General features: G+C 46.6%; 1 protein-coding gene across 1 annotated transcript; it reads left to right on the top strand.

Moving 5' to 3' along the window:
- Nucleotides 1-6,575: 6,575 nt before the first annotated feature.
- On the top strand, nt 6,576-10,604 carry wfikkn2a (info WAP, follistatin/kazal, immunoglobulin, kunitz and netrin domain containing 2a). The gene is made up of 3 exons (XM_084569888.1): nt 6,576-6,792; nt 8,219-8,535; nt 9,114-10,604. The coding sequence occupies exons 1-3, from the start codon at nt 6,580-6,582 to the stop codon at nt 10,303-10,305; spliced, it is 1,722 nt and encodes a 573-aa protein (XP_084426014.1). The 5' UTR covers nt 6,576-6,579; the 3' UTR covers nt 10,306-10,604.
- Nucleotides 10,605-13,047: the final 2,443 nt, after the last annotated feature.

Below are 13,047 nucleotides of genomic sequence, written 5' to 3'. Positions count from 1 at the left end.
AACATTAAGACCACTGACAGGAGAAGCAAACCCCATTGAGCATCTTGTGACAGATGCTGGGAAACTTTTGGACCTGGCATTCATTGGTGTGGATGTTACTTAGATATGTAAAACCCACCTAGACCAGACCAGGCACCCCCACCCCGTAGCAATGACACTCCTTGACGGCAGTAGCCATCCCCAGCAGGGCACACACAAAAACAGTTTAGGGAACAACTCAAAGAAAACGTGAAGAACAGCACAAGGTGTTGACCTGGCCTCCAAATTCACTAGATCCCTGATCAAGTATATGTGGGATGATCCACAGAGACCCCTCCCCACGACAATATTAGGAAGGTGGTCATAATGTTATGCCTGATTGGTGATCTTTGATCAGAGTGACTGATCAGGCTGTACCCACATCCTACATCCCATGAAGAAGCATAAACAAAGCTAGAATCCATGTGGGCGGCAACGTTGACCACATACCTCCATCTTGGTCATCTTCTACTACTGCTATGTAATAACCTCTACTCTGACACATATATAGGGTTCTTTTAAACTACTAACTGACATATATCACTACTTCTTTGGTTATTATTCTTCCAATAAAGGACATGTCTGGAGTCGTCCTATATTTCAGGCCCCATTGCGCCATCCAGCTGTGGTTTTGTCTTTGGCCTGTATGTTCACTTTTGACCTACATGTGCACAACGTTGTACATTTTGTTATGAGCTCAACGAAGAAGACATTTTGTTATGTTCCCTTTCGGACTTAAAGAACATAAACAACACCTAAGCGATGGTCATACTGACATCCTTTAGCGAATAGTGTTCATGGGGTGACCAGATGTTCCGGCGCCGCAATCTGGAGAGCACAAATGTTGCATAATCTAAGCAGAACGGTGCTAAGAAAGATAAATGTGTGTGTGTGTGTGTGTGTGTGTGTGTGTGTGTGAGAGCGAGAGAGAGAGAGAGTACAAAACAAAGTGGACAGAGTGTATAGCTATCAGGGTATATACATTTAACCGGACGCCGGTTTGTCCATGTACGCCTGCAGGTCTGTCCGTCGGCATGTTGTCTAGACTGAGGCTGAGGAATCAGCTTAGGGCCCCGCTGTGGCTGGACGTGTCTCTCTCCTTTGTCCCGGACTGAGACACTCATAATAAGCTTAGTATGAACAGTCATAACACCTTCATTGTTTTTGAACCGGCGCCGCCAGCTTTCCAGGCCTCAGTCGCGGTCGGGAGACGCGGCGGATCCGCGCGCTCAAGGACCCCTAAGAGCATTTTAGAAACGGAGGCAGAAGGCGACGTTACCTGGAGGTACGGGCGTCGGTCGAAGTGCTCGGACTATGGCCCTCGGTGCCGTTTGTGTCCTTCCCTAACGGGGGTAAAGCACAAAGCCAGTATACAGAGCTACTTACTTACACAAATGCATGTTGTGAAATAAGAATGTGTGATTTATTAATGCCTCGTGTATCTGCAGTACTGTTGAACATGCACAAGCAACTGATCACCAAACCTAGGTGATCTACTAGAACGTTATGTTTTGAAAGAAGAGTCAACTGGTTAATGTTTTCCAGTGACATAATCAAGTCTGAACATATCGTACAACTGTATTTTAAAGCCAACATTTTTGCGTTGGGGTACATCCAGCTCATTCTTGTGCACGCGATATCTCAATAAGGCCTTGATGGAATTTCTTCAGATTTGGGACAAATGTTCATTTGGACTCAAGGATGAACTGATAACAGTCCCTCAGAGTGACTCTCTCATAAAGGCAGCTGGGCCCACAAAGAACCCACTCACTTAGGGTCTTTTCCCATTCTTACTACTTGCTGCTACTAGATATATTTATACAATACAGTAACTTATATGTCTTATAAATTACATATCTTAAATGTCCATCTATCCATCTACCTGTTTATCCACTTTATCCATCCATCCATCCACCCATCCACCCATTTATCCACCCACCCATCCATCCATCCGTCCATTCATCCATGCATTTATCCACCCACCCATCATCCATCCATCCATTTATCCATATATCCACCCATCCGTCTATCCATCCATCCATCCATCATTCATTTATCCACCCACCCACCCACCCACCCATCCATTTATCCATCCAATTATCCACCCATCCGTCCATTTATCCACCCATCCGTCCATTTATCCACCCATCCATCCATCCGTCCATTTATTCATCCATTTATCCACCCATCCATCCATCCATCCATCCATCCATCTACCCATCCATCCATCCATCATTTATCCATATATCCACCCACCCATTCATCCATCCATCCATTCATCCATCCATCCACCATCCATCCATTCATCCATCCATCCACCCACCCATCATCCATCCATCCATTTATCCATATATCCACCCATCCATCCATCCATCCATCCATCCATCCAGCCAGCCATTTATCAAAAGATTGCAGCATCAAATCAATATTGATAAGCCACTTACTTGAGTAAACTATCTTTTAATTAATTTAATGTCACATTTATGTTTGAAAGGCAGTTTATCTTGTTTATACTCTGAGCATCAGATATTTAGCCACACGAGGACCGTTCTTCTCGACTGTATCATGGTTGAAGGCGAAGTTGTTTTGAACCGGTCTCAGAAACGCGACAAGGGTGCGCCAAGAAGGTCAAAGTCAAGGTCTGCTTTCAGACAATACATGAGCCGAGGGCGGATAGGCTGGACGGAGTGCCCCGGCATGGGGTCCTCCGTCCCAGCTTCATTCAATATGTGTGACCTGTAGCCCCGACATCGACTATGCTGGGAATGCGGGGTCTGCAGGAGTGAGGGGTTAGGGGTGGAGGGCCTGAGGGGGCGAGTGGGTGAGCAGACAGGGAAAACACAGCTTGACTGTGTTTGCACATTTGCATGCAATTGACCATGTATGTCTGATTATGGATTATGTTTCATTTCAGCAAGTCCTTGTACATAATTAGTATCAGCAGGTAAATAATCAGTGAGAGTTGGTTTACGGGTAAAAGTCAGAATTAAGGTTAGGCACTTAGTTGGAATGGTTAGGGGTAGAGGCTAGGGAATAAATTATGTCAACGGAAAACTCTTTTAAAGACAGAAACACAGGATTGTTTGTGTGCGTGTCCTGGTTTTTAGTAACTTGTGGGGTCCAAACTCTTGCAGAACACTAAAGTTGTGGGTTCATGTTATCCTTGGTGGACCATTCTTCTGGGCCCCATGACTTTTTGAGAGTTAAAACCTTATAGGACTAGGTTTTATTTACAGTTTGCGGTAAGGGCTTGGGGTTAGGTTACGGTTAGGTTATGGTAAGGGGCTAGGTAATGCATCATGTCAATGGTAAGCCCTTTCAAAGATACAAACACTCATTTTGTGTGTGCGTTCTTGTTTTTAGTAACTTGTGGGGGCCAAACTCTTGCAGAATACTGACATTGTGGGACCCATGTTGACCTTGTGGGACCCTTTTTCTGGGCTCCACAACTTTTTCAACCTGATAACACTTGGTTTAATATATCACAATTAGGTTACGGTAAGGGTTAGGGGTTAGGCAGTTAACTGAGGTTAGGGTAAGTAGCAAGTCAAAGATTGTACCACAAGTTTTTATGTATGCGTGTTCTCGATTTTGTTACTTGTGGGGGTGGGGGGTGGGCAAACTCTTCAACATTTTGAGAGTTAAAACCTGTTAAGACTTGGTCTTATGGTAAAGTGTACGTTACAGTTGAGAGTTAGCTGCTTGGTTGAAAAGTTTGGGGTAAGGGGCTAGGGACTGCATTGACAACAGAAAGTCTTTTAAAAAAACACAAATTCCACATGTGTTCTTGGTTTTTGTACCCAAACTCTTGCAGAACGCTTAAGTTGTGGATCCATGTTATCCTTTTTGGGCCATTGTTCTGGGCCCCACAACTTTTTGAGGGTTAAAACCTTACAGGACGAGATTTTATTTACAGTTTGCAGTAAGGGTTGGGGGTTAGGCTATGGTTAGGTTATGGTAAGAGATAGAAACACTCATTTTGTGTGTGCTTTCCTGTTTTTAGTAACTTGTGGGCAGAATACTAAGATTGTGGGACTCATGTTGACCTGTGGGACCCTTTCCCTGTTAAGACTTGGTCTTATGGTAAAGTTTACTTGTTGAGAAGTTTGATGGTAAGGGGATAGGGACTGCATTATGTCGATAGAAAGTCTTTTCAAAAAAATAAAAACACAAATCCCATGTATGTTCTTGTTTTTGTACCCAAACTTTGCAGAACACTAAAGTTGTGGGTCCATGTTATACTTGGGCCACTGTTACTATTAGGTTAGGGTTAGAGCTAGGGGTAGGTGGTTGATCTGGTTAAGGTTAGGGTAAGGAACCAGGGGCTACGTTATGTCAATGGAAAGTCCTTTCAAAGACAGAAACACAGGTTTGTGTGTGTGGTACCCTCTCAGACGGCTGACAGACAGCAGACCAGACTGGAACTACAGGGTTTGGCCTGAGGAGCACTGGGCCTCTTTGGGCTCAGCAGGGACTCAGCTTGGGAAGCACACACCCTACAACAGCACACACACACACACAGTGAGGCTGTTTCATTTATTCCTCTAAAGATCAACCAGCTTTTCAACATCAACCAGAACCAGTGTCCGAGTTCGGCCCGAGTCCAACGAGATCCTTGTTTTTTTCTTTGCTCAAACAGACCACCGACCCGTCCGTTCTGTTTTGTTTTTCTCTTTTCTTCTGCAGCACCTTCCTGGAATCGCCTTTTCGGGAACAATACAGTTTTGTCCCAGCGTGATTTCAAGCTGTCTGTACTACTTGTGACTCCTCGTGTGTCAATATTGTGATCGCCAGTGATTCCACTGCAGCGCTGCACACGTGAACCTTTTTAAACTCTGTGTTCTGTTGAGTTTTTAATCATAACCCTTAAATGTTTGCATGTAAAATAAAAACACGATACCAGAACGGTCTTACATGTCCAGTTCTGATGTGTCCATTGTAGGAGCTTTCATCAGAGGTCAGGGGTCAGCATGGACACCCTGACTGGTCTGCAGCTACACAGGCCCTGACCCCGTACTATTAGAACCAGCATTAAGGTTTTTAGCGGCAGTCGCTCGTCTGTTGAGACCGGATCTTTCGACTGATAACAGGCCACTAGCTTTAACGCTACCAGACGCTAGTCATACAAGTTTCTGATGAGCAACACCCACAGATGTTCCCCAAACTCGCTGCCAGTCTCTTAGAACTGAAGAAGCCACTTTGATGAAACTTCTTTAACAAACTCTACTAGTCCACTTGCTCTTGTTTCCAGCTTTTTTGTACAAACAGTGACCTGGACGACTGAGAACCTGAGCCTTTTTCCGGACCACGTTTGATAGAAACCGACCACTGCGGACCAGGAATACGCCACAAGATCTGCAGGTTCTGGAGAGGCTCAAAGTCAGCTCAGATTCTTACACCTGTCCAATTTCTCCCTCTTCTAACATCAACTTTGAGAATAAAATGCTCCCTAAAATGTTCCCTAACACGTCTCACCCACTGTTTTCAGCATGAACTGCGATTATGAGCGTAATGTTCATAATGTCAAAGCCGAAAGGTGTAAACCGACCGTGACGACGCTGAACTCTGCATCCAAAATGTGACATTTTCCAAAGGTCAGACTCCACCGCAGGCGGCAGAGTCTGGCTCGCCATCAGCGTTCCGACTGTTAACAACTGTCTGGAAAGTTTTTAGAGAACTTTTAGAGATGAGATTATCCAGAATATACAGCCAAGGTTTAAATAAATGTGCATTTATATCTTGTATACTTCAAACCAGAACAGAAAGCCCAAATATAAAGACCTGATGAGTTTGGTGCCATCTTCTGGAGGCTCATTAAATGTTGTACTATTAAATAAACTGCTGATAAGTTTGAATAACGAGTTCTGCAGAGTTTTTATTCCTATATTATCTTCAGTAAACCTTTTTTTTTTTTCCATGTGGATGTGGATTCTAAACGTTTTAATTCTCGGATAAATACATTCATATTAGTTTAAGTCCGTGGTGATTCTCTATTCCTCCTTCAGCCTGTGCGCAGACGCTGCATACTAAGGGTTAAGGCAGCTTTACGCACAGGTGTCTCGCCAGTCCTCTCTGAAAACAGCGTCTGCAAACTGCTGGTGAACTTTCTTTCCCCCTCTCTCCCTCTCTCTCTCTCTCTCTCCCTGCCCCTCTCTCCCTCTCTCCCTCTCCCTCTCTTTCTTTAATTAAGTTGATCAGAACTGTAACTCAGCTGGGATTTGCTGTCCGAGCAGACCCGGGTCACTGTAATTCACGTAGAGCTCCACTTTAAGGGGCACACGGCCGCAGTTTTCTTTTTTCAATCTCTTGCTGCTGGAGAGTGACTAACCTGGAGAGCTCTCTCCAGACCGGGACCGCTGCTGCTGCTTCAAGCTGCTTCTTCTGCTGCTGCTGCATCTGATTCTGATAAGATCTTTTAAAGAGAAACTTTAAAAAGAGAGAGAGAGAGAGAGAGAGAGAGAGAGAGAGAGAGAGAGAGAGAGAGAGAGAGAGAGAGAGAGAGAGGAAGAGAGACGCGTTGGATTTACCGAATTTTTGCGCTCGCTCTTCTACGCGCCGGTCATGTGGTGGATGCTGTTTCCCCGATGGATCTGGTTCCTCCTGGGGCAGTGCTACTCGGCGCTCCTCTACATGGACAGCTGCCGCGTGAGAGCGATGCCCATGTCCGTGGCGAAGGTGGTGTACTCCCACGCGGGGCTGTGCCCGAACGACCTGAACCCCAACCTGTGGGTGGACGCCATGAGCACCTGCATGCGCGAGTGCGAATCAGACCAGGTGAGGTGCCCCCTAACACCAACCCCCCCATCTCCTTTCCAACCAGAGCCTGTGCTGCATGTGAGATATAAGATAAGATGAGATAAGATAAGGTTTTATTTGTCACATGCACAGTTATACATAGTACAATGCACAGTGAAATGTATTTTTGTACCTGCAGTCAGTGGTAAAAAAGCAATACAGTAAAAACAGTAATAACTTTTTAAAGCCAGAATGATGGCAGTAGGGAGAAGAGAGAGTGTCCGGGCTGACTGGGCTGTTCCAGGATCTCCTTGGCCCTTAACCTGCAACGTTTAGTGTAAATATCCTGCAGGCTGGGGAGGGTTAGGGTTCTGATGATCTGCTCCGCTGAACGGACCACCCGTTTTTGAGAGCCCAGGAAGTCCTGCCTGGTGCAAATGAAAACTGGACTTGTGAAGACTGGAGTGCACACACCAGTTTCTGTATTTCAGACAATTTAATAAAAGAAAATTGGATCTGGTGAATTTTGCGAAATGTTAAAGTAGCCAAGACGCCCAACTAACCATTCGGAAACGAGAGCTACATATACATTAAAGCCGTCAAACTCATTATAGTTCTGGGGCCAGAACGTTGCATTTGCATTTAATGAATTATCCATTTACAAAACATTTTACGAACAACCTGAAATAATTCTGTGTTTTGTGTTCTGTCCATTGTTTTAACAAAAACAGTGGATAAATTGTCTTTGCAAATTCATGTCCCGGGCCAGATTAAACCCCACCAGGGGACCGGTTTTGGCCCGCGGGCCCTATGTTTGAACTGTATGAACTTTAGATATTTAGATGTTTGCTCTGACCTAAAGCCACCTGGACCCACGAGCACAAACATAACTTGTCTGTTCTGATCTCATCTTTTCTCGAAAGAAAGAAAGAAAGAAAGAGAGAAAGAAAGAAAGAAAGAAAGAACAACCTCTAGATTGTCATTTTCCGGCCGCTCCTGTTTTCCTTGGCACCGAGAGGAACTTTCTGTCCTCGGAAAGAAAACTAACAAGCTGCACCCAAACCAAACTGTGTCAGATGTTAAACCGAATTCAAAGTGGACATTTAACGAAGCCTCGTGATCTGTAAGCGTAATAAAAATCTGTATTCCATATCCATAAGTGCTTTAACAGCAGTGTTAAAAAGGTGCAATTTTAAAAACAGGCACTTAAAACTGAGAAAAGCTATAAAAACACACAAGAATACAGTTAAGGAATTAATTCAAATCTTAATTAAAACTCTCTTAGAGCTCAAGCAAAATGAGTTTAAAGGAGATAACAGAGTCAGCTGACCTGCTTTCATCTGGCAGCCGTGGGGCCCTGACTGCAGAAACCCAGTCACCTTTTGTTTTCAGCTAAACTCTGCTGCACCTGTCACACAGTTTTCTAAAAAAGAAAAAAAAAAACTCTTCTTTTCTTTCCCCCAAGGACTGCGAGACGTTCGAGAAGTGCTGCCCCAACGTGTGCGGCAACAAGAGCTGCGTGGCGGCGCGCTACATCGACATCAAGGGCAACAAGGGCCCCGTCAGCATGCCGAAGGGAGCCACCTGCGACGAGTTCATGTGCTCGCAGCAGGGGTCCGAGTGCGACATCTGGGATGGCCAGCCCGTATGCAAGTGCCGGGACCGGTGCGAGAGGGAGCCCCACTTCACGTGCGCGTCTGACGGCATGACGTACTACAACAAGTGCTACATGGACGCCGAGGCCTGCTCCAAGGGTATCTCTATCTCTGAGGTCACCTGCAGGTAACATGTTAAGTACATTAGATTTAGTTTTTGTCTTTTTGATGTGGTGGGATAAAGCTTCTTCTCATTCTATGTAAGGGATGTCCCGATCAAGCTTTTTTTGCCCAGATCAGATACCGATCTTAAATGTCCTAGAGTTGGTCTCCTGTAGCTTCCTAAAGTCTTTCCTTGTCTTCTCCTAGAGTCGACTGGATTCAGTCCAATAAATCTTTCTGTCAAAGTTAATGTAGTGTGGAGAGGGTAGCTGGCACCTTCTCTACTCCAGAAATGTTCTGGTCATCCAATGCTGCCATAGACTCCCTAACCCTCTCCGGAAGATTTCTCTCCTGGACGCTGTCTCCAGGAAACTTTTCTCTTTGGTGCAGCCTTTGCCCTGAGGTGTTGAATCAAGGTGGCTGTATTGAATGATCCACAATCAACTACTACCCCCTCACCAAACACCCACATTGCACAACACCAATACGATTGGATTGATCCCAATACCGATCGGGACATCCCTAGTGTTCTCAGCTTTCCAGGTCATTGTTTAAAAACTGCCTTGCTCTGATTAATTACTGTGTTGTTTGCCAAATCTACAGGTACCACCTAACATGGCCCAACACCAGTCCATTCCCGGAAGAGACCACCTTACATCCCACCACCGCCCTCCAGACCACCCTCCCCACGGACATCCAGCTCCCCGTCATACACACCGGACCCACCCAGCAGGCCGTTTTCGTGGGCGAGACGGCCAGCTTCCTGTGCGAGGTCTCCGGGAAGCCGCACCCGGAAGTCACCTGGGAGAAACAGCTGAAAGGCAAAGAGAACACCATCATGAGGCCCAACCACGTGCGGGGCAACGTCGTGGTCACCAACATCGGCCAGCTGGTTATATACAACGCGCAGCTCCAGGACGCCGGGATCTACACGTGCTCGGCTAGAAACGTCGGGGGAAGCGTGTCGGCGCACTTTCCTCTGGTCGTGATCACGAAGGAGAAAAGCGCAGAAGGGAACGTCACCAAGCTTCCTTTCCCCGCCGCGGAGTGCCTCAAGGGTCCGGACACGGACGACTGCGGGGACGAGAGCATGAGCTGGTACTACGAGCCCAAGAGGAACAACTGCTTCACCTTTACTTACAGCCAGTGCAACAAAAACCGGAACCATTTCGACACCTACGAAGCCTGCATGCTGTCCTGTGGGGGAGACCTGGCGGCGCCCTGCAGCCTTCCGAGCCTCCAGGGGCCCTGCAAGGCGTACGAGCCCCGCTGGGCGTACAGCAGCGCCCTGAAAAAGTGCCAGTCGTTCGTGTACGGCGGCTGCGGCGGCAACGAGAACAACTTCGAGTCCAGGGAGGCCTGCGAGGAGATGTGCCCCTTCCCCAAGAACCACAACTGCAAGATGTGCAAGCCCCGAGGCAAGATGGTGGCCAGCTTCTGCAAGAGCGACTTCGTGATCCTCGGGCGAGTGACCGAGCTCACGGAGGAGCAGGAGTCGGGCCACGCTCTGGTTACGGTGGAGGAGATCTTGAAGGACGAGAAGATGGGCCTGAGGTTCTTCGGGAAGGAGCCGCTGGAGGTGACGCTCCTGAACGTGGACTGGAACTGCCCCTGCCCCAACATCACCACCGCCAGCGGGCAGCTCATCATCATGGGGGACGTCCACAACGGCATGGCCGTCCTGCAGCCGGACAGCTTCGTGGGCTCGTCCAGCGCTCGCAGGGTCCGGAAGCTGCGCGAGGTCGTCCACAAGAAGACCTGCGACCTCCTCAAAGATTTCTCAGCGGTCCAGTAGGAATCGACACAACAGATAAGCTCCAGTGACCTCAACCGTCAGACTGAAACCCCACCTCACTCTGAAATCATTCGGACTCCCGCCGTTAGCTGATTTCCGCTCTAGATTCAAGCTCGGACAACTTTGACGTCCACGAACTGTTCGGAAAAAGTTGCCAAACATCCACCCTGTACAAAGTATTTAATTATCTTCCTGAATATCCTTTATTTAGCCTCTAGTTTATTATATCCTCTTTATGTTGTGACATTGTTCGTCCAGTGCTGCAACGTGAAGCCTCAGTTTATCTACCAGAATCTAATAAGCTCTCCGGGTTCCTTTTTTATTTTATTATTATATTTTTTTGCGGAATCCGTTTTGTTACGTTTAATTTCTTTAAAATACAGAACATGTATGTGAAACGTGCGTGCTTCATATTTATTTTTCTGTTTCATATATCCAATGGGTTTTTATTAGTTTATTATTATTATTATTAGTGTTCATTAAAACTTTTACGACGAATAAAGATGATTTGGAAAACGTCCCCCTTGCTTTTTTCTTTTCTTTTTTTTGTCTGTTTCCTAGCACCGCTGCTGGAGGGAGAATACCAGACGGTGTTGTGTTGTTCTGTTCAGTTGTCGTCTCTTCATCCATGTCCTCCTCCTCCTCCTCCTCCTCCTCAGACACAGAGGGCCTGGTCTGGCATTAAAATCCGAAGCAGGTCACATTCCAGCCCAGCTGTGGTGGCCTGCAGAGCTGCGTGTTGTGTTGTGTCTGGGTCTGGGGCCCTCGCATAGCACACACCCCGTCGACTGGCCGGCCGTCCGTCCACTGGCCCTGCGCGGCCCCTTTCATGTGCAAGAGGCCGGGGTGAAGGGGAAGAAGAAGAAGAAGAGGAGGAGGAGGAGGAGGAAGGAGAGGGACGAGCGTGGTTCTCCTGATCAGATCTCGTCTAAAGGTGCAAACAGCGCTGAGGTAGAGACCAGCAGGATACAAATGAAGCCAAACAAAAAGTAGAGAGCCAAGTGTTTTCCCCCTTCCCCCTCTGCCCTCACGTCCCCTTCTCTATTTTCCTAAAATGCCCGCTAAGACCGACAGACCACCGGCCCTGGTGCGGCGACCTCCGACCCCCGCTAATGAAAAAGAGGCCGCAGAGGAGAAGAAAAAAAGAAGAAGAAGAAGAAGAAGAAGGGAGACTTCTTCTTTCATCAGAGTTTAAAAAGAAAGCGACTGGCCGAGCTTGATGTTCCTCACATCCCCGCCGACCGGCCGACCGTCCCAGTGTCAAGTTCACCCAGAGATCAGCGCCCAGGCAGCCTGCCAGACAGACAGGCCATAATAATAAGCCAGACAGCCACAGGTACGGGGGGGCCCTCAGTGACACAGAATCAGTGAACTCTATTAACAGAGGTGATCTCTGTTCATAAACAAAACAAACTTATATTAACTACATACAGTATACACCGATCAGGCATAACATTATGAGAGGCCTCTGTGGATCATCCCACAGATACTTGATCAGTTTGGGATCTTCTTTTAATTGATGGAGATAAAATAACTTTTTCTACTCATGATTTACAAAAAAGCTTGTACACAAACACAATCAGAACTTAGAGTGCCATATATGGCCAGTCATGCATTTAGAGCCAGTGCTGTTCCGTCCACTGACCACTAGGTGGCAGCAAATATATATAAAACAAAGCAGTTGACTTCAATCAAAAAAAGATGTTGGCACAGAGCTGCTATTTAAAGTTCATCAATTAAAAAAAACAAGCTCAAAATGTTAATATTAGAATTAATTATGCATATGAAGCGAGAAAACTTCACAAACAATTCAATAAAGAAATAAATAGCAGCTAAATAGAGCACGGCTGGTCTGCATGTCCACCAAAACGTGCCATTAGCATTCTTACTGTTATCTTTAAATGTGACTTGCGATCACAAGGCATCAGAAGAAGAAGAAGTGTATGGAGGATGTAATGTGGTTAATATAAGAGGAGGAGAAGAGATGGAAGAGAGAGATGCGGGGGGGGGGGGGGGGACAGAGTGAATGGTTGATGGGAGGTGAAGGTAGAGAGGTCACGAGAGAAGGGGGGAAGACAAAGAGGAGGAGGAGGAGGGGGAGGAAGTGTAAATTGTTCAGAACATAAAAATGCTGCGGTCAACTCTCTGGGACTCTTTTTCTAAAAATAGCAGCTGCTCAGGGAGAGGGGAAACTAGGACACTGTTACCTCCACCTATGGATGATGGATGGATGGATGGATGGATGGATGTTTCTCTGTCTCATCGTGGAGCAAAATGATTGGAGGTCAGGTAGCGGAGAATCTAATCAGAGTGAAACGAAGTCTGCGTCTCAAACGAGGAAATCAGGCGGAAGACCGGGCGTGATTAATAACCGGGTGGTTGAGGAGAGGCAGACGTTTCTCTCCATTAGATTAGAGCAGGGCCATGACGCACACCACAGCCCTGCGCCCTGAAGATGACCGAGGACAGAGGACAGAGAGGCCGAATACATATCTGCACGGAGAAGATCGCGGTTTTAAACCACGGGTGCTGATACGGATGCTGAAATTTCATCCCAGTTTACTAACATGTGAGGTGTCGTCAGGGCCGGCAAAGCCTTCTCTGTTGGCCTTTATCAAAATCACTGACTTACATTTTAATATTTTCCCATTAATCTTATAAAATTATTCCAAATAGCCTATTCTTTTCATTTTATGTCTTGTCTGTCTCTCAGCTGCAGTGATTCCTGCAGTGTAGCTTAGC

Source organism: Chelon labrosus (genome assembly GCF_963514085.1).
Source record: "Chelon labrosus genome assembly, chromosome: 21".
NCBI classification, from domain to species: Eukaryota; Metazoa; Chordata; class Actinopteri; order Mugiliformes; family Mugilidae; genus Chelon; species Chelon labrosus.
Note: the sequence above shows the minus strand (reverse complement) of the source record. Positions and strands in the feature narration are given on the sequence as shown.

Bases quoted from the DNA above. Each gene is read 5' to 3' on its own strand.
- wfikkn2a (XM_084569888.1), top strand. From the start codon at position 6,580: ATGTGGTGGATGCTGTTTCCCCGATGGATCTGGTTCCTCCTGGGGCAG. The intron at 6,793-8,218 runs GTGAGGTGCCCC...CTTTCCCCCAAG, and splicing joins GCGAGTGCGAATCAGACCAG to GACTGCGAGACGTTCGAGAA. The intron at 8,536-9,113 runs GTAACATGTTAA...CCAAATCTACAG, and splicing joins ATCTCTGAGGTCACCTGCAG to GTACCACCTAACATGGCCCA.